The sequence below is a fragment of the Corvus moneduloides genome, chromosome 9 (genome assembly GCF_009650955.1).
Source record: "Corvus moneduloides isolate bCorMon1 chromosome 9, bCorMon1.pri, whole genome shotgun sequence".
Taxonomy (NCBI): Eukaryota; Metazoa; Chordata; class Aves; order Passeriformes; family Corvidae; genus Corvus; species Corvus moneduloides.
This window is the reverse complement of record NC_045484.1, coordinates 17,873,885-17,900,810: the sequence shown is the minus strand read 5'-3', so window position 1 is coordinate 17,900,810 and position 26,926 is coordinate 17,873,885. Positions and strand designations below refer to the sequence as shown.

The 26,926-nt window shown below is 37.9% G+C and overlaps 1 protein-coding gene across 3 annotated transcripts in view; it reads right to left on the bottom strand.

Annotated features, from left to right (window-relative positions):
* The window catches only part of COL24A1 (collagen type XXIV alpha 1 chain), a 127,475-nt gene that overhangs the window by 30,991 nt on the left and 69,558 nt on the right, over positions 1-26,926 (bottom strand). For all 3 annotated transcript variants that reach the window (XR_004241841.1, XM_032118331.1, XM_032118332.1), the window contains exons 23-33: positions 24,750-24,803; positions 24,094-24,138; positions 15,154-15,207; positions 13,341-13,394; positions 11,756-11,809; positions 10,963-11,016; positions 5,483-5,536; positions 5,151-5,195; positions 4,986-5,030; positions 3,685-3,738; positions 732-785 (exon numbers count right to left, since the gene is read on the bottom strand). Coding sequence is in view for 2 of the 3 variants with exons in the window: in XM_032118331.1 (XP_031974222.1) it covers positions 732-785; positions 3,685-3,738; positions 4,986-5,030; positions 5,151-5,195; positions 5,483-5,536; positions 10,963-11,016; positions 11,756-11,809; positions 13,341-13,394; positions 15,154-15,207; positions 24,094-24,138; positions 24,750-24,803 (567 nt within the window). In the remaining variant the exon portion in view is untranslated. The remainder of the gene's footprint in view (positions 1-731; positions 786-3,684; positions 3,739-4,985; positions 5,031-5,150; positions 5,196-5,482; positions 5,537-10,962; positions 11,017-11,755; positions 11,810-13,340; positions 13,395-15,153; positions 15,208-24,093; positions 24,139-24,749; positions 24,804-26,926) is intronic.

The window sequence follows — 26,926 nt, the reverse complement described above, 5'->3', positions numbered from 1 at the left end:
TAAATTACTGCTGAGCAAGCATCTACCTTCTGTAAATCTGACTGACAACTTCATCTCCGTTTAGGCTTGGAGCCAAGTAGATACAGCCTTTGGAGAACAAAGCCCTTTTTGGAGGCCTCAGCCCTTAATGAGTTAATGGTATCAGACAGCTTTCTGTAAAGTTTACATATAAAACTTAGTTCTTAATAGTCAGTCTGGATTTGGGGTGACTGAGGAAGAGCATTTCTTCAAATAAGCCAGATCCCTACTGTTCTAAGTGAGCTCATCCCTTGGGTACTTCATTACAAATGTGGCTAATACATTCTGTCACATTTTTCTCAATGAAATATTAAAAACAAAGCAAAAAACAGAAGCAAAAGTTAAGCAAGAAGGCTATCTACAGCTGCTTTCCTTTATCTACAATTTGAAAGAACATGTGATTAATGGTGTTTTACTACCTAACTGCAAGGAGAATGGTGCTCTCCGCCCCCCCCAAAAAAAAGGTTGTTTACTTGATTAAATATTCACCTTCTATGACAGATATCATGAATGTATGCTCAAAGACAGTGCTTACAACAGAAAAAGCTACTTATTTTAGACATTTTTTGGTAACAGCTTTAAGTAAGAGTCTCTCAGTAGCTCATGATATTAAAGTCAGCTGCAAGCAATAAAAAAATTTTATAAACATACTGTCCAGGCTTAGTCAGTTGTTTGAGTATTTGTAATTGCTATATAAGTGATTAAAAGCTCACCTCAAAACCCATTTCTCCAGTAGGGCCAGCATCCCCTGGTTGTCCTCTTGGACCCTGGCATTAAACAAAATTTTGGATGCATCATTCAATTAACATTAAATTACATTGTAGTGTGTTCAATTTGTCTTTTCACAACTCTTCCAGCTGGAATAAAGAAATGTATTTCATTGTCTTTCCTCCCGAATCCAACAGTGTATCCAAGTCCCATGATGGCATATAGTACGAATCATTGCCAGCCTTGACACACTGAAATAACAGATCTCAAATAATAGCACAGATGTCTTTTCTTTTAGACCAAAAATAAATTATTATCTGAACTAAGCTCTTCTCTTGACTAACTGAGACTTTGTTTAATTAAGGTTTGTTAGACTGTCTGGTTTGCTTTGTGGAAAAGCCTACAGTCTGGTATGGAATTAACTGAAAACAACTACTGTTTGTTTCACCATGCATTTAGCAGCATTTGTACAGAACGGTCACTGAGGCGTAATAGACTAAAGGCTGGAGCCTTCTTAGTAATATTAACAACTATACCATAAGCATTTTATTATCAGCCTTACATGTAAGTAGTAAAATTACAGGGATCATTTCCCAAAGTGGCACATTCAAATTCTCTGCACATGTAAGATCTGGGCTCACAGAGTAGGATTTGTGTGCTGGGGAGTAGAAGTTGCCTGTAACAGTTTACAGCTGATTCTATAGCCATTGTGAATGTATGTCAAGACAAATCAGCCTCTGGGTATAACCAGTCTTCGAACTTCAAGAAAGTTCGTTTCTATTTACCCCTTTGGGACTCATCTGTGTCTAAAGACATCCTAAATTCAAAACATTTTCTTGATCTACAATCCTCATGTAAAAGAAAGATGCTGCTTCTATTTACGATAGAAGCCTTTTGAACAAATATTTACTCTATTTTGTTTCACTTCCTCTTACAAACTATGCATATGGTTTTGCTCCTCCTGATGACCTGGCAATGACAATGTGAATATTTTCTTCCCTTGTAACAACAATGTCAATTGCATATTACTGACTGAATTCCAGCAGATGCATAAATACGACCTTTTATCTTCATTTAAATATGAACAACTAAAACTGCAGTTACTTCCCTTTGAGAATTCAGTTGGTCCTAAACTAAGTTCATTGATTTTCATTTGGAGCAACTCCATAGAATTCCACTAGGCAAGTGTCACAAAGCTTCAGTTTGATTCAAAAGTCCAGTATTTCTTCACATTACCATAGAGATAAGGCTGCTGGATTGGCAATGTATCTTTCTCCTGAGACTTTCAGAAGCCAAAAATTTATAGAAGTATCAGGACTCCTTTTAACCATTAACATCAGGTAATTTGCAAAGAAGGGTTTTACTGAAATGTCTGACAATTAGATAAAGTTTGAGTGTAATTTAGATCAACCCCGTTAATACAAGTAGTTCTAATTGCTTATATTTCTCTGCTCCTCCACCAACAGTTTGGGGTTTTCTGCTCTGTGTAGAGCTAGTGACAGGGCCAGAAAACCTCAGCTGCTGGCTTTCACACAGTGACCAGCTGACAGAGGATGAAGTCAAGCTGCTTGGATGGGCACCTAAAAAAAGCGCGTTGTGTTGCACAGTATCTTCTGTCATTTTATCATTTCTTTCTAGCTCTGCAGACCATTTTCTGAAGAGATTTTACTCTTTCAGCACTTGACAGAAAAGATATCCTGTTCACAGGAGGAGGTTTGTTTCTGACACTGAATATGCAGTTTCTATGATGATGAGCACAACAGAAATGTAGGCTGCTCAAGAGTAGGCCACTTAGGACAGACATTCTATTGATATGAAAATTCAGATTTGAACAGAAGATGGCAGGAATTTGACATATAAACCTTTCATTGTAAGGCTCTCACGTGTTGCAACATGATGATAAGATTTAATAAATGAAAGAGACAAAGTAACAGGAATCCAGTGACAACCATTAGAAAATACATTTTCTGTGAAACATTTTGCCATTCCTACAGGTTGGCTGCTCAAGTTAAGTAGGCAATTCTACCCTAAACAAAATTTACCAAATAATTGTTGGTGCTTTTCTAGCCCCTCAAAATGTGCAATTACTTTCTTTACACATGTCAGTCTATGGATTAGTAGAAATAATATTGGAAAAAATATTAAATACTAGTAACACTAAAAATAATACAATTTTTATCAACACTTCACTTTTGAGATCTAAATTAACTATGTGCAATTTACTGTGCAAAATTACTTTCCAGAAGCAATGTAAACACACAGTTTTTGACAACTCTATTAGATTTCTGCACCAGAAAATGGCAGCCTTCTCCCTAAGGCAGCATATATTCTTTCACTGTACTTATATAATATGATTTCCCCCAGAGATGGTGCTGCAATGCTATTCCTGTCATGGCTATATCTCGCAGTATATTACACATACTTGCTGCATATTCTGCATGATCTTCTGTAACAATATTAGCCACATGAAAGTGAGCACGTCTTTGACTTAGTAACAAGAATCCATCCAGCTGAGGAATGTCTGAGGTTTATTATAGCAGTTTCTTACTGAAAATTTAACCTGCCAAATAGATGTGGTCCCTGTGTTCCCGAACAACAATCCTAATATTTGCCCAAAAAAACACCACTAAAGTGTTGGCACATACATTTACGTAATACACAACATAGTAGCTACCTCAATGTGGTGTAAAGCCACATAATAGTGTGATCTATGTTCTGTTACACTTTCTTACGTTGTGCATCCCTTACTATAGAGCTTCCCAGCAAGATTAACAGGTTGAATAGGTTACACTAAGCAAGGGAGGCAGACTCCAGCTCTGCAGTTTTTGAACAATCACCCCACCATTCCTACCTAACCACAGCTGGCAACAGTGGATCTTGGTAAAATGGAGCTTGAGTTGTCAGGGAGCTTGTATAATACATGGAAAAACTTTGAAGCAGGCATAAGGATCAACTTACTGGCTCTCCCATTGGTCCCCTGTCTCCTGTGGTTCCTGGAGGCCCAAGCAAACCCTGGAAGATTAAAATGAAATAAAAAAATCATTGGAAAAAAGCTAGTTCATATTCTGAGAACAACCACTTCCTCTTTTGTTTCTGCTCACACAGTAACTAACACAGAAACATCCGAGAAATATGTGCAGCCTTTTTTTCTGACTGACATGCATTGACCTATCACCGGCTTCTGTGGCAGGTGAGGGAGTCCTGACCAAGTCCTTCCTCAGTTTTGTTTACATACAAATGAATCTTAGCTGAGCCACCATTTACCAGTTCCTCGTAATTCTCCTTAGAACAATGTGCTGCTTCCATGTCCAAACTGCCCTAGAAGCTGTACTTTAGATAATCAGTAAGGTTTACAGCACACTTTGTTCAACCTTTCTCATAGCATTTCTATCTCACACTGTCTTCTACAAAATGTAGCTGTAGGAGCAATAGATCAGGATCTTGTACTTTGCAATAAATGTACCATTTCACATCATTTCAGCCTAATGAGGTTTTGCTTCATTCATTTCTGTATATATAAATACATCTGAAAGTTCTAGTGAATGAAGAGGAAATGAAAACCTCTTGTGTTAAAGGTAAGAGGGAACAAGCTCCTAAATCTGAGCAGAAAAGCAAGAGAAATGTGGTGACAATCAACATTTTGAGTTTCAACTGTAGAACAAAATCACCACCGTTATTGCTTTGTTTCTGCTTTTCTGCTTCCTTCTTTGTTGAAAATCCAGTATGATTTGGACTGACTGATAATCTGCTCTGTAAAAAAAAGCCTCAAATAGAACACATTAGATTTCTATTCAAAGAAGCACTAGAAGGAAGAATTTTCTCCTATACATGATATACGTTTAATACATTTCTACATTTATCCCTACACTGAAAACACACACCTACCCCAAAATCTAGCAAACAATTATTGTTCTATGTCACAATGACTTTCATCCTTAAAATTGCAATAAAACTAAAAAAAAACCAGAAGAAACTTCTAAGTTTGCACCTTCAACCACAACAGCCATTTCTTCTGCTTCAATTTACTGTCATGTTGTATTCTGAGGACCAACATCCATGAAAACACTGGTCTTTTAGCAGGCTAGATCATGTCACACTTGCTCTCACTTCTGTCCCTGGTTCTTTGTATGAATAAATGCAAACTGTCAGAGTTTTCCAGCTGCTCTGAAGTAGATAAACTTCCTCATACCCAAGTGTCAAACAAAGGATGAGATTTTCCAGATTTTTTGGGTAGAAGTACTAGGGAATTTCATACTCACAAGTGCACCCAAATCTCCTCTTTCTCCTGGATTTCCAGCTTTACCCTGGTTATAGAGAAATATAAAAGACAATGTAATTGTATTTTCAAGTAATTTCCAAACACAGCTCAGAAATCAGTAGTTACTGTGTTAAAGCTTACTACAAAGACTGGCTCCAATACTTACAATGAGCCCAGGAACTCCTTTCTTTCCTGGAGCACCTCTTTCTCCCTGATAAATAACAAACCATGTGTGAATTCTACATACATTTGCTTGATAATCTGCATACAGTTACTGTGAGTTTAAATACTGGGTAACTACACGGAAGTGCAGATTCAGCCTTAGATGTGCTCATACTGTAACAAGGAAGCACCTGCAAAAGGCAGAAATTTGCAAATCTCTTGGATTAAATGGAACTCTGTGGCTTCTGCCATGATGGGTTGGGGTTTTTTGTTTTCTTTTATCTGTTATGGTCTACCTCAGTGTTTTATACAGTACTGAGCAATGCAAGCACTCACCTTAATGCCTTCTGTTCCCAGTTCTCCTGGAGGACCATCGAGACCTCTTGGCCCCTGAATATTGAACAAGTCATTTGGAATACTAATTATGCATTATTTTGGTTGTCATTAAGGAGATGTTACTTAAGTTTTAGGAGAGGAGAAACATTTTGTTAGCATGAAAACCAATTTTCATTGTATGAAACAAAGCTTCAAAGAATAAAATAAGTTTCTGGTTTGCTGAATTATGAATTTAAGAAGAAAGATTTTTTGAAAAGTATGTAAACAAAACATTCAGCATCTCTGTTGGAACCAGATGGCAGGCTGATATTTTCTGTTCTCTTTTTCATCCACCTTGCACTCATGCAACAGACACATGCTTAGAGGAATTTAGATGAACACTGTATATATGGAGTGCTTGCTTTTGAGCATATTATAAGATGTATATGCAAAAACCGATCTTGCTAGTAAGACTCTAAAACAAGCAGATAAAGTTCTTCCATTAGAAAACCAGTTTGAGGCAAGATTAGAACCAATTGATAACTGTGAACTATTGTGCTCTGTTGTTGGACCAAAACATTTCTGTAAATTGATTTTTATAACCAATAGGTGAACAAAGATAACCTGTTACATTATTGTTGCATAATAGAGCAAATAATTATTGCCAAAACATTCAGAATTTTATTATTTAAGATTGGAAATCTAAATCCATTATCTTACAAGCGAATGAAAAAACCTTAAATAGGTCATGAGCAAAATGGAAAAGAGTATTTTATCCATGCTGGTTTAGGAGGTTATTTCCATAATTGTAAAAACCATGACTGTTTAGGTATGGAACATTAAATTAAAACCAGTTAATAACAACTTAAAACTAACGACCACTTCAAAGGAAGAAGTATCAAGACAGGCTTTTTACAGCAGTATGCATTGGAAGGATGAGACATAACAGCTTTCTGGGTGGCATCTGGGCTGGGCTGGCATCAGTGGGAGTTAGTACACTACTGTGGCAGTGCCTAGAGGAAAACAATCTCCATTTCTATGGTGAATTTTGGAGTTGTAGAGAACCTTACATCTTGGGTCATAGTTTATAGTGAAGGGCATCCAATCATGACTGATTTTCAGAGTCGTAATGCTTTTCTGATAGATAGTAATGGGGGCTTGTAAAATGACTTTGTTGGAAGCACATCTGATTTAATTTAAATTACTTTCCCTGCAAAAATATCTGTGACTTCCATATTTCTCTTGAATGTTTTGAGAAAAAACATACCAGAATTTGTTCTCTCTGACTTGGACTTACTGATCCATATCAAAATCTCTGTCGGAACATGTGGTGAGCACCCATCCACTTTTCTCTGGAGCAAAAGTGAAAATGGCTGACTGGTAACTCAGGAACAGTGTGCAGCCAGAATAATTTAGGCTTTCTCCTGAAATGAAAACCTCAGGAACAGGCCTTTCATGTGAGCTGATATATAGTTACAACCCCTGGCAAAACCAGAAATATCCCATGAGAACTCATCTGTCATGATTTCAGCACTGCTACTTCTGGCCAGCACAAAGGAACACAGAAACCATAGGAAAAGAGAGAAGAGCAGGGAAAGCTGAATACTTTTGATACCTCTGTAGTTTGGGACACAGCTTTTGTAAGGCAATTCTTGGGTTAGTCTGGCCACCTTTTTTGTTTTGGTATAAGCCAGGACTGAGCAATTACAGGCATTTTTTTGGGATAGACAAGAAAAGAGGCTACAGAAGACAACACTAAGCTGCCACATGGCACTTAATGAGAAAGGTCCCAAACCAAAGAATACTGAAGTCTGTAGAAAAAGCCCTGTGACATCAATACGCTCAGAGATTAGAAACAAAACACTAGTGGTGTTTTCAAAGGCAAAGGAGGCCTTTATAAAAACATTTATATTGGGCCTCATGTTAAGATTATGTAATTGGATAACTCAATTGTTGAATTACTATATAGCATAATGCAAACATACCTTGATCAAATTAATTTCAGGTTACTGCTCTGCACTTTTGTTCCATAACTGCTATTTGCAACACACACAAAATGGGTTGTGACAAAAATTCAAGGCAGATTTAGCAGGTTTATTGTCCCCTGATCTGAAATGTCTCAAAGAACAGGAGGAGACTGAGATGAAGTGAGGACAGGTCATTCAGCTATGGGGGCAGAAGGGAGAGAAGCTCAAGGAAGACCTGTGGAGGAATCACCTAGGGCAACGCAGGAAAGGGGAAATTGAGAGCGTTAAGTTGAGCAGTTGCAGGATAGTTTTAGATTTTTTTCAGATATTTAGATATGCGACCTGTCATTTCTCTTTGTACATTCTCTACAGGGCTGACCAGAGGTGAGAATCTCAAGATTAAATATTCAAGGAAGCAAAAGGACGTTTTCATTTTACAGATTTGTGTAATAAAGAAATATCTTTCTAGGTTTTATCTTCTATCATTAAGAATTACCAGAAAAATTCTTTGAACACTTCTGATGTAATTTTAATTATAAAGAGGATCACAGCTTGGAGTTTGAGAAACAGGCCTGTCAGGAGACTGCAAAATATTCTCAGTCTGTGCTATGCACATAACACACCAAACCTTTCTGGTATTCACACAGATCTCCATTTCAATGGAGTTCACCTTGGCAGCCCATGACAACTGATTCAATCACTAATAGTTAAACGAAAAAGTCTACTATTTAAAACACCAACCTTGTACTATATAACTTTGAATTGAAAACAAAATAACAGAAAGCAACATGATCCTCTGGGACATGCCTGCCTTTAGCCAGCCGCAGAACAAAGGGCAGGAATCCAAGGGAAAGGCAATTTAATATCCTGAAAAAAGCGCACCATTACATTCCTATAAATAGTATGGTGTGACTCCTTATTGGCATGGATGAATTGGATTGTACAATTTCTTACTGTAGCTAGTACAGAATGAGAGATATACTTGATTTGCCTGCTGTTATTTAAATTACGTTGCAACAGAGCTGGAGAGTAAGGCTGCTGGTCGATTGCTACTACTTTTTTCTTTGGCATGGTTTCAGCTCTCTCTCTAAAATGGAACATTTTACATTGAAAACTCTAGGATGATATTCTTTGAAAAAGTTAATCTAAGAAGGTAAAAAGCACAAATTAACCATTTTTATTCTTTCTCGTCCTGTCTCCCAAATACCAGAAGAGCGAAAATAAAACAAGCACAATATATAGCTACTTCTCTTTTTTGGTGGCTGACATGGAAGAATATTAGAAAACTTCATCAATTTAGTTGCACTTCTTTCAAACAGTTAAGACAGATAAACACATTCAGCTATCAATGTATTACCAAGCACACTGGACACTTGTTTCACAAGTGCACACAATTTGCTAAGTTCCATAGTCCCTGCTGTGAGAAGTATCAGAGATATTGCTCATTAAAATTCAGCACTGAAGTCCTCAAGCAACTGAGGTTCTTCATGCCAGTACAGATACAACTAAACCAGCAACAACCCTACTGGCTGCTAGAGACATAAGCTGCTGCTTCCTAACCCCAAATTTACAGCAGTTAACTAGGTCATTTATCTGCATTTTCAAGTCAAAATTTAATTATCTGCATTCCAGGAAAGTAAGAGCAGAAAAATTACTTCTTTTGAGCTTTAAAACACCAAATACCAATGTGAAGAATACTAACTGCTAAGAATTTTAGCACCTGTTGGGAATTTTGCTTTGGTCTCACTTATGAAATGAATCTAGTGATATAGGATCTACAGCTATATTAGTCCAAGATTATGGTATGAACTGAAAGCAGAACCAGTCTCTGACACTATGGTTTACTTCACACTTGAGCAAACAAGAACAACAAAAGATCACGCAACAACTTCATGGCTGCTTGCACTACCAGGCTTCCAGAGTAATGTATTTCTTCCTTCTGGTCCTGGAAAGAAATATTTTCTCCTCCATATAGATACTCTCACCCTCAGTGGCATTCTGCCATTGAAGTATCTACAAAATGGTGCTGTCCCTCTAGGTTTCATGATATTAACAATAAAATTAAAGTGTAATAAACCTTCCTCATGATTCTAGCCAAGTGCATCAAGTCTCACACATGAGCTGAGGAAGCTCTGTGCTAGTGCTATGCTCAGTGGCATATTCCCTGAATTCTCCTGAGAGTGAGATACTCCATAGACTCCTAGACAGCCTGCCTTCAGCTGGCCAGAACTCCTGGGTGTACTGGAGAGTGAACAGCTGGATGCTCTCAGACAGAAGTAAGCTGCTGGGTAACCTTGGAGGCAAAACCATTGCTGAATGGTCCAGAATTTATGAAGTGAAGGAATTCTATTCTGTGACAGTGCAGAAGTAGAGGGTCAGTGCTTCTAAGATTTCCCACAGATTCCAGCTGCGAAGACAGGATAAGTTCTTGTTTCCATACACAACGAAGGGAAATTTCCATATGCTTCCATTTAACTTCTGCATCTGACTGTGGTATGCATTTTTCTGAGGCCTTCCACACAGAGCTCAGGGTTCTGACACTTCTCTTTCTGAATCCAGTGATAACAAACCCCAGGTTTCAGGGCACCTCAGATATTTTCCTTATGTGAGATTCCACTTTTGGTCTGATATTTTGATCTTGAGAGCAGATACAACTCTCAGTAGCTTCAGTGGGAGTTTGTTCTCATAGCCTAAAGACCTGGGTCTGTTCTGAGACCCTCTTTCATGAAACATTCCCAGTCATGCTGGGTTGAGGCAAAGGCATAAACCACAACTCCAAAATGTGATGTTCACAGAGTTTGGGATATTTGGGATTTATTTTGAGTGATCTTTAATTAATAGCACTGTACTCCATGATGTGCTGCCAAAATCATAGAGACATATTTATCAGGAATAAGTGGAGCTGTGAAGATACACTGGTCCAGCCACTGGTATGAGCTGTACAAGTCTCACAGGAATCCTGTCAAACTGGTAGGTAAGGTGAGAGACACTTCACTAATGTGGACTTTGGATTAGTGTTTTGCATACAGTGAAAAAATGGTTCCTATTTCACTGATAAAAATGAAATGGAAATGACAATCTCACAAGTGGAAGTTCAAGATTCTAGCACATAGTATCTACTGATTTCATTTCTTCCTCCCTCAGAACTGTGTTTGGATGATTTTGAATGTATTTCCAAAGACTTAAATGCAGGTATAGATAATAGTCCTTAAAACATTTAAATAGTCCAGTGGTAGTTATAAATGACAACTTTCGCAAGTTTATATATACAGAAAACAGGCCAATGGTCATCTTGGTTCTAGTTCTGCTCTCAGCTGAAACCAGTGGCAAAGCCCATTTCACTGTGAGGTGAGGAGAAATGAAGATTCATATTGTCCCCTACATGAAAATACAAGTATAATCGATCTGCTTTCAATACAAATGAGCCGAGTCCAGAGGACAAAGGAAGCAGCTGTAAATGGGTTACATTTCAGACTCATACTTGCAACACACCACTCTCTGCTCTAAGTAACAAGAAGGAGAAATAGTACTTACTCTTCTTCCCTTAGGTCCCTGTGGCCCTGATGGTCCTCGTGTCCCTGAAGGTCCCTACATGTCAAACAAACTTATTATTCATTGTCTTCTAAACACAGATTTCTGAAATTTACAAGGCTTATGCACCTTGAGCAACAATCAAGGCAAGAAATCCAAATCAATCACTTTCACTCATGGTTCAAATTCAATTAATTGTGTTTGTACAATTTATATAGAAAAATCTAAATAGCAGACTATATAACTTTATTCTCGCAAAAAAAAATTATGTGGCTTTTGGATAGATTACTTCTGTCTATCATCCCAAAATTTTTAAATGATACTTGTATTTCAGTAACATTGTGTTAAAAAGCATTAATATTTTCTGATAAAAGGTTCAGTTTTTATCTGTATTGAAGACCCATGGTAGACAAATTATAACAATTATACACAGCAAAATAGAACATAATTTTTTTTGATTAACAATTAAACTAAACACAGAATGAATATATTTAAATTATATTAGGCATCAATGAATTAAAAAAATGTTATGCAATTATTAACCATCCTTGAAAAATTCTATCCCCCTACTTGTCTCAACTGAGTGATTTTTAAATGGGTGAATAAATAATATAATTACTTTTCCCCTCTCTCATGGATCATCCTGGAAAAGAGGAATTGAACAGACTCTGACTGGATTCACAACTGTTTTATAGATTACAGTACAAACAAGAAACCATTCCTAGCTTCAGCAAAGCAAAAAGACAATTTAAGAACAGCACATTTTATGTCAACCAAAGCACCCCTCTATACCTACAGGTAATCCTTCTGGCCCCACAGATCCAGGGCCTCCTGGAGGTCCTGGATAGCCCTAGAATTAAAATAAACATAGAAAAGACAGAAAAGTTCAATCTAAATGTTATTATAGCAACAGTAGTAAATCCAGTTACTTACCTGAATAACTGGAGGTAAGTTAACAAAATATTTAATTCTGCAAAATTTATTCCCAAAATTTTGTTTAAAAACTAGATGCTTTATTGGATATATCCTAGTAGTCATTAAATCAACCTGGGAAATTTTCCCCCACACAGGCACTAGCTGGCAGGGGTGTACTGAACCAAAAGCTGCTGAGTTCTAAATGAATTTCAACTCCTCTTGAGAAGGCTGTGACAGTGGGAACAGAAAGTGGACACATCTTGGTGTGGGCAAAACTGGCCCAGACCAAATGGCAGGACCAGCTCTTGTCTGAGGACTGCAGTGACCTACTACTGGGAAAGGTTCTCACTGCTGTAACTTAAGTGGATTTACCTATGGCAGTAAGCATTAAAAACAGCCCAGGAAAAGCAGTTGTTAAGACTGGATACTATATTAGTAAATCCTTGTTTATTAATCTCCCTAATAAGATTTTTTTCATGGATCAAAAGCCGCTCGTCGAAGGTAAATCTAGATTAGAGAGATTTAATGAAGCACAGAATGCTTCAAAAATCAGTGGTTCTGAATGGATCACTAAGTTGGTCTGCAGTCTCAGAGTACTTGATCTCCTCCTTGCTAATGGATGTCCTAAGAATAATTACTGCAAATACGCAATAATATCCTTGTCCATGGCAAGAACATCACCCACTGCACCACGCTCGGCCCACATCTGCAATTTCTGTGTAAGGCCATGGAGATCTCAGCCCTGCCAACCACAGCAGTGTCAGAGGGAGCAGGATGCAGCACCTACCACGTTACACATAAAATCCCCATCATCTCCTGGCAGTTAAAACTTTAAGTGCTCTATATTCTCTCTGGAGCTTTCACAGTGCTTGCAAGCAAACACACAATCAAGCCTTAAGCATCTTTTCTAGAGAACTCCAACAAGAACATGGCCATGGGTACATGTATACGGTCTTCACTTCTGTACCCCAACACACTACCATGGCAGTGACCTCTGGGCTGTGCAGTGCTGCACGAAGTGCTGTGTCCTGTTTTAGGACCAGTGGTGTTGTCAGGAATTCAGGCCCCTCACAAGAGTGGCACCCAGGAGCTGTTTGGGAAGCGCTGGGCAGTAGAATCAGAGGTGACGCTAGTTACTAGTCTGTCTACTAGAATAACCTGGGTTACCCCAGTTTACACAGGAATTGGATACCTTACTTTCCCTCCTTTTTATTTATTAAGGTTGCTTAGAGCCATTTGTCAAAAATGCAGTTGCTCTGTTGTTTCATTCAGCAGATCACTTTGCAATATCACTGCTGCAGGGGGCATAAAACTATTAAATAAAACTTTGTAGGAACTATGCATCATAAATACTACTCTCCCGTAAGGCCTACACAGCCAGAAGGGTGAGAATTTATTACTGTTTTGGAGAGTAAAGTGCCTTTATAAGTAACATAATTGTGGATTCTACATTACTTGTAACTTACCATGACACCTTTTTCTCCAGGAGGACCTACAGGTCCTGGACTGCCTCGCTCTCCCTTTAACAACAAAAAAAAAAAAAGAAGAAAAAGAAAATAACATTGAATATTCTTTCCCTTTTTCCGTGTCCACTGAGCATACCTGGCAGTGCATAACTATTGGTTGAGAGACTGCCCTTCAGAAACAGTGCAGAGACCATTTTTAACTTTTTTTTTTTTTTTTTTAAATTTCTGCATTCTTTCCTCCTACAAGCCTAATCATCTTTTGGAAAAATGATAAAACTGAGTTCTTGTGTCTCCTATTTTCCTAGACTGAAGAGGAGGTTTGATACTACATCAGCCTCTGAGAACTGCTGCTAGAAGATCCATTTTCTCTCTGTTGAGTGCATCGTGTTTATAGTACGTTCCTTAATCCATAAAATTCAGGATAACAAACAAAGAAAAAAGAAAATTTTGCTTCTCTCTTCCTCTTTTCTTCAGTATGTGTTAGGAAAGCACAGATCTAAAAGGAAGGCAAGCCCTTCAACAGCTGCTGAAGCAACATGAGTGGGGAAGCAAGAAGGATCTCTTTCTGGTCTTACATACCTTTTCACCTTTCATTCATTTCACATCCAGCCCAAATATCAGACTTAGCTGCAGATTATCCTCAGAAGATTACACTTTTATTACAGATCGTACACATGACATAATAATAACGCTGTATTTTATATTGCATACTTTAATTATGCTGGAAATACATTTGTCATTTAAATCCACATAGCACTTTTACCTTGCACTACTTAATCCATAAGAGAGGAAGACAACAAATTCTACAGAAACAGCATAGCAGTGACAATTATTGCACCATGAAGAAGCTTCCTTCCAATTGCTGTTGATAAATTAATTAGTCTTTTACTGCCTTTCCTCTCCTAGCTAAACTCCTAGCAGCAGCACAAGGTAATCTTTGCTGGGCCAAGTGTAATTATGAAGAACAAGAATCCTTTGACAGGAAATTCTAAGACCATATTATGATGAAAGCCATATGAGATTTGTCTAAATTTTAGTTTTAACAAGCAGGGATTTCCACTGATGTATTTCCTTTCACAGATTATATAAATTATAATCAGATTTTCATGGAAGTACTAATAGTAGATTAAGACTTTCTCAATAAAATATCTAAATAGCAGACACCATTCTAGGTGAAATAATTCAGCCCTGCAGGAAAGAAATACAAATGGTGCTGCATCATTCTGACAAACAATTATGGTTTTATCATAATTGAAGCTGACATGCCATCCAGTGATAGTTTCCTGTTTTTGAGTTTTCAAATACTTTACCTAAATAAAGCCATGTCAAATACACTTAAGCTATTTATACTGCTCTAGTCACGTTGAGTCTGCCAAACTTTGCTTTCACAAACACAACTGTTACTGCACAGCAGACTAAACTCACAGTATTGTCTTTTTTATTCAGACAATGTATACAGCCAAGTTTTACCTTTCTACTTTTGTCTTCGTTATGCATTAGTGCAAAACCAGTGACTACTGCATAAAACAAGCATAATTTATGCCAGTTTCTCTGAAACAAGAGCAGTGTATAGTAAAGTGATATAATGTAAGATATCAAAACTATCAACTCTAAATTGACTGTGAAGTAAAATCAAGGGTATCTGATACATAACTCAAATAACAACATTTGGATTACCAGTTATTACATCCCCGTGCTCTGAAATAGCTACAGGAATATTAGCTCTGACAGTGGTCTGTAAATGATCTCTCACCAGTACTTTATCACCCCTACGGTTTTCAAAGCTGCTGAGTAGTCAGATCCATTATTATACCTTTTCACCAAGGCTTCCAGACGGCCCAGCTTCTCCAGGTAAGCCAGCTGATCCCTGTATAAAAAGAAAGAAGACTTTTACTTGCATGGTGCTTATGCCAGTTCATGGTCAGCAGCTCTCCAGCAACAGAGCAGGGCCCATTTCGTGCACCTGTGGGAAAGTGAGGGCTGCACGAGTTAGCCTGGCTCACAGACCATGCAGAAGGACCACTGCATCCAGACACACCAGCAGCAAATAGCTACTGCCAGAAGGGAAATTACAGTAGTTTCGTCACAATACTACCCTACCAGCTTAGATCTGCCACTGAGCTCAATCTTGCACTGCTAAAACCTTTACAAACATACCATTAAAGGTGATAATTGCTCTTCTAGGGCTTCAGTCTGACCACAAATTTCAAAGGGAATAAATTCAGTGGAACAAAGTAAAATGCAGTCAAAACAAAAATTATATTGGATCAGGTGTTGTCAGAATTTTCCCTTCAAGATTAGGAGCCCAAAATGCCTTTGAAGTCAGAGGATCAGCACCTTTCAGGCATTCAAAAATGAAAAAATTCTCTCCTGAGGCTCTTTCACAAATTTCCACTGAATAGAATGAGTACCACCATATGGGATGGGAAACATGAGAGGAAGTACTTTTAAAAACCTTATTCCCAGTGCTTACAATACCTACTTTATTATGAAACCTAAAAGAAAAAGAAATTATAGTGCAAGGTTCCAGCTGAGAAAAATATGACACATTGAGTGTGAAGAAAAAGCACTAAGTGCCCAGAGTACATTGCACAACTGCTCTTGGAACACGGCAGAAATGTGGAAGCTCCCAGAAGTGATATAATACACAACTGTCCAATGTCTGTAACACTTTAAAAAGGGGGGAAAAAAAGTCAATTATGTCAATTCACACATTGGCATTGCCATTTCCGTGTGTGTAGGAAGGAACTGGCATTAGTAGCACTACTTGGCATTGAAGAGTGATTTAAAAAAAAAAAGCACATTACTTTTTAAAAATAAAAATGCAGCCTTTATCTGTAGAATTTGAATACAGATCAGCCCCAAGTAGTTCAACAGAACAGGTGCAAAGTAAGTAGAGATTTTATGATTATTTGTTGTCTTGGACTGCTAGCTACTCCGGAAATCCCACAGTTTAAACATACTGCAATGAGCCATTGATACAGCTACCTTTGAGGCTGACAATATTGGCACAAATTACTTTATGGAAGGAACTGAAGAGATAAGCAGGCATCTCTATGGCTGCTGGACTGATACATTATGTGTGGGAACTTGTGTATTGTATGTCAGAACTGAGATGTCTCTTGGCTTGGCAACAGCCAAAGATTGGTCCTGCTGATACTGGCACTAAGGCAACAGCCCAGACGTCACTGGCAGCAATGAGGGACTTCTGTGATGAACTCTGAGAGCGAAAGGTCCCAGTCAGAGCCAAGAGCAGGCCTCAGTACCAGGCAGAAATCTGCGACAAAGAATTACCCTGTACTCCTGCTTATCAAGATAAGAGATATGGAGGTACAGTTTCAAAATGCTAAAGACTAAACACTTTGATTCCCTTATTCCAGAAAGAACAGAAGACATCATTAGAGCCAAGGTGAAACTCAGACCTGTTCTCTTTCCACGGAGACACTCCCGATCTCCCACCCAATGCCACACTGTTTATAGGACTGAAGATGTTGATCAGAAGAATGGGGAGCTGTGCCTTGCCCCAGCAGTGAACCATTTAGTATACAGCCTCTGATCAAGTTCTCTTTTCAGTTCAGAAGTACTGTCTTCCTGACTTGGTTGCTCTGGGCTGAAAGAGCAGGAATGACTAGGAAGCAGTGACTGTGAATGCGCTTTTGTATTCCCTAGCACATTAGGGCAAGCCTATGGCAACCTCCAGAGCGAGGATAGAAGCTGGCTAGTAAATAGAAACTTTCCTATACATTGGGAATTCCTCAGAAGTAGTTAAGTAAAAGCAAAAACACTAAGAAGGTTGATACAAAAGATGTAAAAGATGGCATGACTGGAATTGGATATGTATGGAAAACAAAACAATGGTCAAGATGACTTGAAGTGAAGCCAGTGAAATGCTAAAAGCAACAGGGACTTCAGAAGGTATGAAGGGGAAAGAAATTAATGACAGGTTAACCAGATGCTCTTCCAGCCTTCCATTCAAAACAGAGGTCAACTGTCTGAGACTGAGAAAATGCTAGGGCTGGTATGTACAGAGGCAAGAGTGCAAAAGAACTTCCTTAGGAATATAATTTTGGATCTTCAAAAAATTAATAGTATTCAGTGAAAAGAAAGTACAGAGGGCAAAACATCTTGTTCTGTCAACATATTAGCCATAAAGTGATGTTTTCCCCACAGACTTTCTGTAAGATCATGTGGCTCTTAAAATCCCAGATTTGGACTGGCTTGTTATAAAGACCAGCTACTAGAACTGGATTGAGGTTTCAACTCTTTCTCCATCTTATGTAAGAGAATGAATACAGTCCAAAGCTGATCTGTAGAACCAATGTCTTCCAGCATCCCTTCAGTCCTCTGGGGAGCAGTGGTGAATTCCAAATATAAAACTGAATGTATTAGAAAACAAAAAAGTGAAGCAAAAAAATCCTGAAGTGTTTAAAAAGGAAATCAGCAGCTTATTAAGAAATAGTCATCAACTTTCATTTACAAGGACTTGTGTAAAAGTCTCCAGTGACAATAACAGCATAAGAGCAGCATTTTAGAAACCTTCTTGACAGGAGCATTTTGTGGAAAATGAATCAGAGACCAGATCTCACAACTAACACATGCCTGTGAAAGACAAAAACATCTTGCCGGGGCATATGCTCCGTGTTAGAAACTGGACTGTAGCTGAATAATTGAAAACACATTGTACACTTAGTGCAAACCCAAGTATGGAGTAATCCGTTGAAAAACCTGGTAGTTGGAAGTGAATATACAGCTGGTTCCAAACATTTCCGTGGCAGCAGTTACCCGCCGTGTTCTTCTGTGATAATTGAAAATTTTCCAATCCAATGTTATTTCATTTACAGTTCAGCATTCTCAAACATTTTTATTCAACATTTATTTAATGAGATGACATAATAAATTTTAAATACTATCTTGTCACAACAACATTTTTCTATTAATTTTCTGTCTGTTGAGAAAATTACTTGGTTATCAACCAGAGGTTATAATCTGAGTGAAAATCTGTGATTTGCTACTGCCAATGGAGGAAGTGAATAAGAGCAGAGATGCACCATATTTGTACCTTGCAGCTGATATTTCACTCAATTCATTAAAGGACTCAAAAATTCAACTACTTGAATATTTGAAAGGCAAAATGTACTGGCACCAATCACTTAATCTACAGCAGTTTTAAGAAAGAAATACATGGGTTAAATTTTGCTTCCAGTAACACCAGTGTAAGGGTAATTCTGTTTAATAGTACTTGTAGAGGAATCCTTGCATATAAAGGAAGCTGCCTGAGACAGTGGGAGCAGGATGTGCTCACTGATAGAACCTGGGAAGCTAAACTGCAGATACATGTGCAGGTACTGTTCCTCTAGCTGAAACCAAACGATAAAGAGAACCACTAGCAAAAAATCCTTCAAGAAAAATGAGCAACAGCTTGATAAAGCTAACCTCTAGTACTGTAACCTCTTTCCCCACTCTTCTGGGCAGGAATTACAGTGTATCAGGTCTCACAGGGTAAAAAGAATCACAACATAAGATGCAGAAGTATCATTATTATCATTCACTGTTAAGTCCTTCATAGAACTTACAACAATCTCTATCCAACTGGTTTCTGAAAGCAGCTGAAATAGTTCCTTCTTTGGAAGCCCTTGGCAATGTCCCATGCATTCACTAGACTTTGAAAAAAAAATAAAAGGCTTTCCTCAATTGACTTATCTTTTGGCCTATGGTTTAAAATTCTCTTTTGTATAACCCTAAAGCCCAGACTTCTCAGGATAATTCAAAGAACTCCTTCTGTTGAGCATCCTGAACACATCATTTAAAGTTCACTTAATCTTTTCTTCAAGCAAAAGAAATTGCAGTTTCCATTCTCCCTGAATTATGCATCCCTGGTGCCTAATCCAGCTAATTTTTACCTCCCTGAAAGATGTGGTAATTGCTTTATGGTAATTCTTCCCAAAAGCAACTCAGCTGAGAGGCACATGGCCTGACTGCAGCATTTTCTTGCCATTCACAGACTCTTGCAGCCTGACCATTTGCAGCTGGCTCTGGAGCTGCCAGCGACAGCCTGAACATCACTGGTTTTCCTTTGCTGCACTGTAAGGTTTTCTTTTCATGGCAAAGCACATTTTGTTTCAGCTTGGTTTCCTTCTGTTGTTTCAAAAACTATTTGCAACCAGTGAACTTTGCTGACATGTAATTTCTGAAGATTATTTTTCCAGGATTTGTGTTCATGAACTCTGCCTTTTGACAGCAGTTGCACATACTGCAGCTGACAGTTATACCCTTGTACTCTGTCTCAATGTGTGTATAAATGTCAGTGATTTCTAATTCAGAACTGTATGGGCTGAATTTATTTTACTGAGGTGGCAAGGAAAAACAGGAATTAGCTTGCACTTAGCTATTCAGAGTGGCACAGCCTGGGTAAACACTAGCATTATCAAACGCTAAAAAAATCCTGGAAAACAACTGTTTCAATTTCAGATGAGTTGCATTTTGTGCCATAAAAGCTGAAAAATAAATAATTTTCTCAAATCATTCCTGACATTTTAACAAACAGATCATTTGTATGAAACGCTTGAAGTTTGTTTCAAATATTTGCTCTCCATCACTGAGCAGCATCTTATCTAAGCACAAAAAAATCCAGTTGCACATGTCAGCAAAGTCAGATTTTCCTCCCCCAAAACGTAAGGGGAATTTTCTCAGTAGCTGAAGGGGTTGTTTCTTTTGGCATGACTTCCAAAAGGTTTTCTCTCACCAGCAGTGTACATTTGCTGTGTCTGCTGCTCACTTAGTTCTCACTATCTTAACCAATCCCTCTTCAATCGGACCTGATGGTCCTGCAGTTAACCAAATACCCTGCAGCAACGAACAGCGGCTGGCTCTACCACAGCTCAGGGCTCTGCTGAACCAAGGAGCCCCACCTGAACCTGCCTCCCTTCCCCTTTAAACAAGCACAACATATGCTGTAGCCAGATAAACAGTTTTTGTTGCAGGACTTGGTTAAGGAATAGTGTCTGAAGTCTGACTTTAAGCACATTCCTGATATACTCTAAAAAGTGTGTCATTTAAGCTTATGACTGCAGTGAACATTTTATAAATTTGGTCTACTCTCTTTCTACAGTGGAGAAGCATCCAGAAATATTTTGGCACAAATGTGCTCTGAAGAATCAGCAGCTTCGTGTGACCTAAGAAATGTTGGATACTATGGCTCCTAGGCTATTGACAGAGCTGTATTTCAGCACATATTCCACCTTACTATGCTGAATAACCAAGTGTTATACTCCAATCTCCTGCTCTTGCAATTTCCCTGTTAGTGCAGAGTTGTTATCTGTACTTTTCTAAGCAGGTATTAAGCAGGATCTGGGAAAGCAGCTACAGAAAAGGAATAACTATTTTGGCACCTCAAACAGCAGTGGCAGATATATATTAGTGAAAGACAGGAGATGAATGATACCAGGAGAAGTAAGCAAATCAAAAGAAACAGAAGAAAAATATTGGTGCAACCCTTTGGTATTAATAGCAGACAGGCACATGTGGTCATGGCGTAATTTGCTATGAATTCAGCATTTACAGGATTTATTATTGCAAAATTGCTTCTTTGGACAGCTTATTCAGGAAACGCACTAGTTATCATTTGGAAAACTGGAATGCTGTGTTGGATTCCCCATTGCTGAAAAACAGTAGAATATATTTTAACCATGGGCTTAAAAATACGTGTTCTATCCTGTAATTTGAAGAAGTCTGTCAATGGAGATAATGAATAAACAGAAAACCATAGACAAGCCAAAAAGGGAGGCTGGTGGGGTCGTGGTGCAGAAGGGAGAAACCAAATACACAGAATTTTTTAGACACTGGGCTTACTATCGACTTTTTAGCAATTTCTTTTTCCCTTTGCCTTTACTATTAAATAAACTGTACCGTAGTTGCACATTTTTTACTGCTATTTGTACAATTCCTCTTTGTATTTAGTGTCACCAAGCATCTGGTAGCACAAAACTCAACAAGGCATCAGTAAGGACAGATACCTTACGCCATACCTATTTTTGACTCCATCTTGAAATCTGTCCCAGCCACTGATAGGACTTGTACTTTGCTCTTGTACTTTGTCTTCTGTTTTTCAAACTTTTCGTTTGTTTGTTTTGTGTGTGGCATGTTTGACTCCAGAGATTACCTCATGCCACCAGAGCCAATACTGAATAGCAGGGAGTGGATTTATCTGTGAATTAAGAAGTTTGTACTCTATGTGCATGCCAAGGGAAAGAGAAATTACTTGTTACAAACAGAAGCTGTTGAGAAGCTGGAAGTAAAACCTGCATCCAAAGCATGCAGAAGTGAATATTTTGCATCAGGGCTCACATCTGGAAAAGCATTTTATGCATATGAGAAAAACCATCCTCTTCCTGTCTTTCAATTTTTTTTGGAAAAGCTTAACTGTTACAGATTTCAGTGGTGACTGAAGTGAAGGAAAGAGGTTTTGAAAGGTCTGAGAGTTGAGTGTGCTTGTGTCTCCTCTTGGTGTTTCACCACTGGCCTTAATGACAACATAATATTTATTATCCCCCTAAAGATCATGTAGTGGGCCCTAGTCCTCTTCTGCCAGATAATGCAAAGGTAACATAAAAGGATCAAGGGCCTATGAAGCTCATTTGATTAGATACATGTGCATAAAGCAAAAGACATTCTACAGTCCACAGTTAAAAATAAGAAATATTTATCAATAACTTAGAAACCATTTCAGTTTCCAGGTATCATGTGCCATCCTGTATCACTTGCGTATTCTTCAAATATCACATGTGGGAAATGGTAATTATAATGGGCCATAATTATGTTTCTTTATAATACTGTAACAGAGCTCCAACAGCCCCTTGTTTGGCATAGAAAATATTATTTCCTTCTTACAGCTTGACCCTGAATATGGTTAGGTAGGTGGTATGATTATTTTATTCAACATCACTGCAATGTATCATCATTGATTGTGTATTTGAGCTAATAATTATGAGATAGAATGGAGCTCTTCTAGTGGTGAAAGATATTACGTTCATAAAAAAGATCTGAGTCATGGAAAATTTGTCCACTGAATTCAAGTCCACTGAAAAAATTCTATGTCAAATCCAGAAACTTAAGGTTAAGCAAGTAGCTTCTGTGACTGCTTTAATTGTACTTTATGTACTTTATGTACTTTATGTACTTTAAATGTACTATAATTCATGTAAGGACTTAAGACTGAGCCTAGCTTTGTCTTCTGTTGAGGGTTTTGGTGCATGTGGCACTATTCAACGTAGTAAGTGCTATCAATTTTCCCTAACATGTTACAGGCTGAAAACCAGAGTTCACATGTAATAAAAGCTGCATTTAGAGATATGCTGGATGACTCTCAAGGGGACCTTATGGTCTGTCATGGCACTGTTGGCTCCTGTTTAAGCAGATACTTCTAATTGAGAGTCCAACTTCTCAGTGCCCTTCCCCAGAGCACAATCTCCAGAGTGCCCAGCAGAGCTGGACTTGACTCAAAAGCAGTTTGTAAAATTTCAGCACTAACCAACCATCTGATGAGTTGCCTGAGGTACATCTGCTCAGTATTTTGCAGACAATGGGGAGCTAACTCTGACTACCAACTAAGGTGGACAGAGTTTATGTGAGTACAGCACTAAGCCCAAACCAGAGTGTGGTATCTCTCCTCGGCATACATCAACTCTAGAAATAAAATCAATTTAGTCATGTTCTAGACAACATTTGGGTAACTCAACTATGGGCCAACAAGCTCACATCTGCTCATAAATCCCAGACAAAAGTTAAAAATACAGAAGGGCAGGGGATGAAATTAAGTAGAGAGAATTTCAAGGCAGTATGTTTAAATGACAATTATCAACTAAAAAGGCACCTACAGTGGAAGAACTGAGAGAGGTAAGGCCTTTAAAAAAAGAAGGATAGGAGACTGTGGATCTCAACTGAATAACAACACACTACTGTAAAAGTGAGCACATTTGTGCAAGGAGTAGGCTTGCAAGAAGCAGTGTTTCTGTCCTCTCAATTCTGAACAGTTTAGGCAGTAAGCTCAAGTCATAGATGTTTGCATGAATTGGAAACAGACTACCGGGGAGTTAGAATGTGACTTAAATTATCTCAAAAACATGACAGGCTAATTGAATTGGGACTGTTAAGTCTAAAAAGAAAGAATGAGAGGGGCACAAAATAACAACCATCATATGTCAAATGCTGTTTCCAGCAGAAAGGAATCAGGTTACACAACCGAGAGAACTTCTTAAAAAATAGAGAAGCCCTGGTCTTGGAGCTTTTTAATAACTGGTTAGACAAATATTTGTCAGAAATTATGTAAAGATAACAGATCCTGCCTAGGCAGAAGAGGATGGACGATGTGTCACCATGAGGTCACCTTGAGCTCTGTGATTTTATGGAGGGTAGACAGAACAAGCCTGCAAAATACATCTCAGGCTAAATGTAGCCTGTCAAATGATTTAACTGGAAAAGGATCACTTGTTCACTTACATGAACATGCCTTGGAAAATCCCTACAACCACCTGCAACATTCACACAGCATACTGGGAAAAAAGCAGAATTCTGGAAAATGCTTAAAAGGGGAAATTTCTTTAAATAGTATGAATCTGAAAGGCTACAAAGGTATAACTGACATCCTACAGCTTTGAATACAGGCAAACTTCATCAGATGATGTCTGCAACAAATGATTTATTCGCTCTCAAATAAAATAGAATTAAAAATCAAACCAGAAAGAGAATTTGAACTTACTGCTTCACCAGTTTTTCCAAGGTTTCCTTGGTCTCCTTGTTCTCCCTGTTAAATGTAGAAAACAGATGATGTAGTTCACTAGAAAAGTAATTTCTTTCATATGTGTATATTAAAGTCCTCTGTTTTCCAAGAGTCTCTTTATTTTCTAAATTACATCTGCCAATTAAAACTTTAAAAGCTAAAATTAAGCAACCAAAAAAAAATTGTCAGTGGCTAATTTTGACTTTGTAAAATGATGTCCTAATGTATTCAGTATTTGCCTGCAAAAATAAAAACTGTCAATTAAGTGCTCACTAAACACATTAAATCAACAAATACTATAAACTAATTACTCTATTTTTATTTAAATTTTCCTTTCAGCAAATTACCATCACTATTTCACTACTTCTTCAAAGGTAAATGTCGCCTGTGCACTGTATTGATAACTTTAATTTTGTTATGAAATATTAGGAGAATTGACATTTGAATGACATTTTAAAAAATTTCTTCTTTTCCAAAATGGGATCTTTCAAGAAAGCAGAATCATCAGTATGATACACACTTATCTTCAATGGAAGCATGTGTACTCATATTCCTTCACTGTCATGGCACTGTAAATAGCAGTGTATAACTCTACTCCAAATACCTTCTATTTCATACACAAAACTATCACTTACCTTTAAACCTTCTGGTCCAGGATCACCTACATAACCTTTCTGTCCTGGTTTTCCCTAATATAAGGATTAGAACAAAATATTGTAAATATTTTATTTCAAAAATATAATTTCATCCCAATGTATCTATGTATCAAAATAAGTGCATTAGTAATATTTAATACAAAAATTTGAAGCAAGTGTATTTAGAAATTTATATCTGAAAATACACTGTTGAATATTTCATCAAATACTGGAACAGTAAGCAAAATTTGTATTAAGTCTTACAGCAGTTAACACTGAGTAAAAACTGTCAAAATCCAAGATTGAAACACATTTTAATTTCACTTTGAAAAGACATATTAAGGAGACAAGAAAAAAGCAAGGCCACATTCTCTCCTAGTTAATTCCAGCAGAACAGGGACTCAACACTAACAGAATTTGATGCTTAGGCTTCAGGGACTGGTGTCATAACTGTTCTTCCTCAACCAGACAAAATCAGCTCAAATATCCTCTCCTCTTTATTCAGAAAATTGATGATTTTAAGCCTCATTTCTCTCCACTAGCATTTTGCTGCTGACAGAGCTTGCTGCTGTGATACTCTGGTGATAACACTGTTAGCTGGAAGAAACACAGCAACATCAATCAGAGCAGGAGGCCACAAACTGACAGGATCTTTGAAGCACTTTACGACATTCATCCCTTCCTCTGTCGTCACTCACACAAATTCACAAAGGCACAGAAAACCCTTAAGATTTCCCCCTTAATTTTCAATTAGATATTCATAATTATGTCTCCCTTTTAAGAGATTGTTTTCCCTCCCAGTATACTTTACTTCCTGTACAACATAAAACATGGCCTAACCATTTGGCTATCCGGACAGCACAGCCCAGTCTGGACAAACTTTCCCCATCTGCTCTGAGGAAAAGGCCCTAGTCCAGCAATATATAAAGCTCCAGGGGACTGGATCTGGCTCTTGAGCAAGTTGCTGATGAGATCGCTGGAGGCTGACAACTGGAGAAAGAAAATTAATTTAACATTTTAATGATTCATTATCAAAAAGATGCAGATTTGTGCTAAAAGGAAATTTTCAGCGGCTCTTCCAACAAACTGAATAATTGGAATCGCCAGAGTCCGTAATAAGAGCTTTCCATTCTGCATTGGCTGCCCTGAGAAAAGAGCAACTGAAGCAACAGATAATAAAAGGTTTCTTAAAAAGACGTGGCATTTTTTCATTTGACTCTTTTCCTTCAGCTGCTCTGAGTCTTTCAGAGCACAATGTGTGTGTTAGTTCCTAGGCATCTGAGAAATTCTCTATATGGCTTAAAAGTACATTGTCTTAGCAGGTTCCATGATTTCTCACATTAAACCTCTTCTATCTCTATCATTCTCTCTGCCTACCTGAGTAATTTCATTTTGCCCAACAAGTTCCAACTAATAAAATCCCTTTAGGAACTTTTTTTTGTTTTTGCCAATGGACTAAAATATGGTACAGCCAGGAGTGCAGGGAGAAAAGACCATGAAGAGAGGTTCTGAGAGATCCAGATAATGCAAATCATGTCTTTCCACAGGGCTTAACAAAGAACAAGTGATGGGCTTCTGCACGTCACTACATGCTGTTTAACTACTTTGCTGTAAAGAAACTTAAGGTCTTTCTGTACAGCAAGACTGTAACATTAAAATGTTTTAAATGAAATTCATTGAAAAAAAACCTAGTGGCCCCTATTAACTACCTTAATAATTTTAAGTCTTATGAGAACTGAATTGGAGTTACAGCTTGTAAAGGTTTATTGGCTGTCATTCCCCAGCTATGTACTAGCTGCAAAGGACATAGAACAGATGGAAGTTGATCAGAAAATGGAACAAGTGGATTTAACTGGTAAAGCAATCTAAAGCACACAGATTTGGCTTTAAACAGAAATACGATACATTTACACATGGAGGAAAAGCCACTGGTTACACTAGGGATGGCTGATTTTCTGCTTGCAAACCCCTGAGAAAATTACTCTTCCAAGGTAGGGTAATCCCAAAGGAAACATCTGCTTCCTAAAATATTAACTGAAAGTTCTACCCTTCTCTCAGGAAACAGCAACCAACAGTACTTCCTTTCACCTCACAACTGGTAGGTACAGGTGTGTATATATTAATATAAATATCTCCCACTATCACTTCATTTCGATCCCTCCATAAGCTTCCCACAT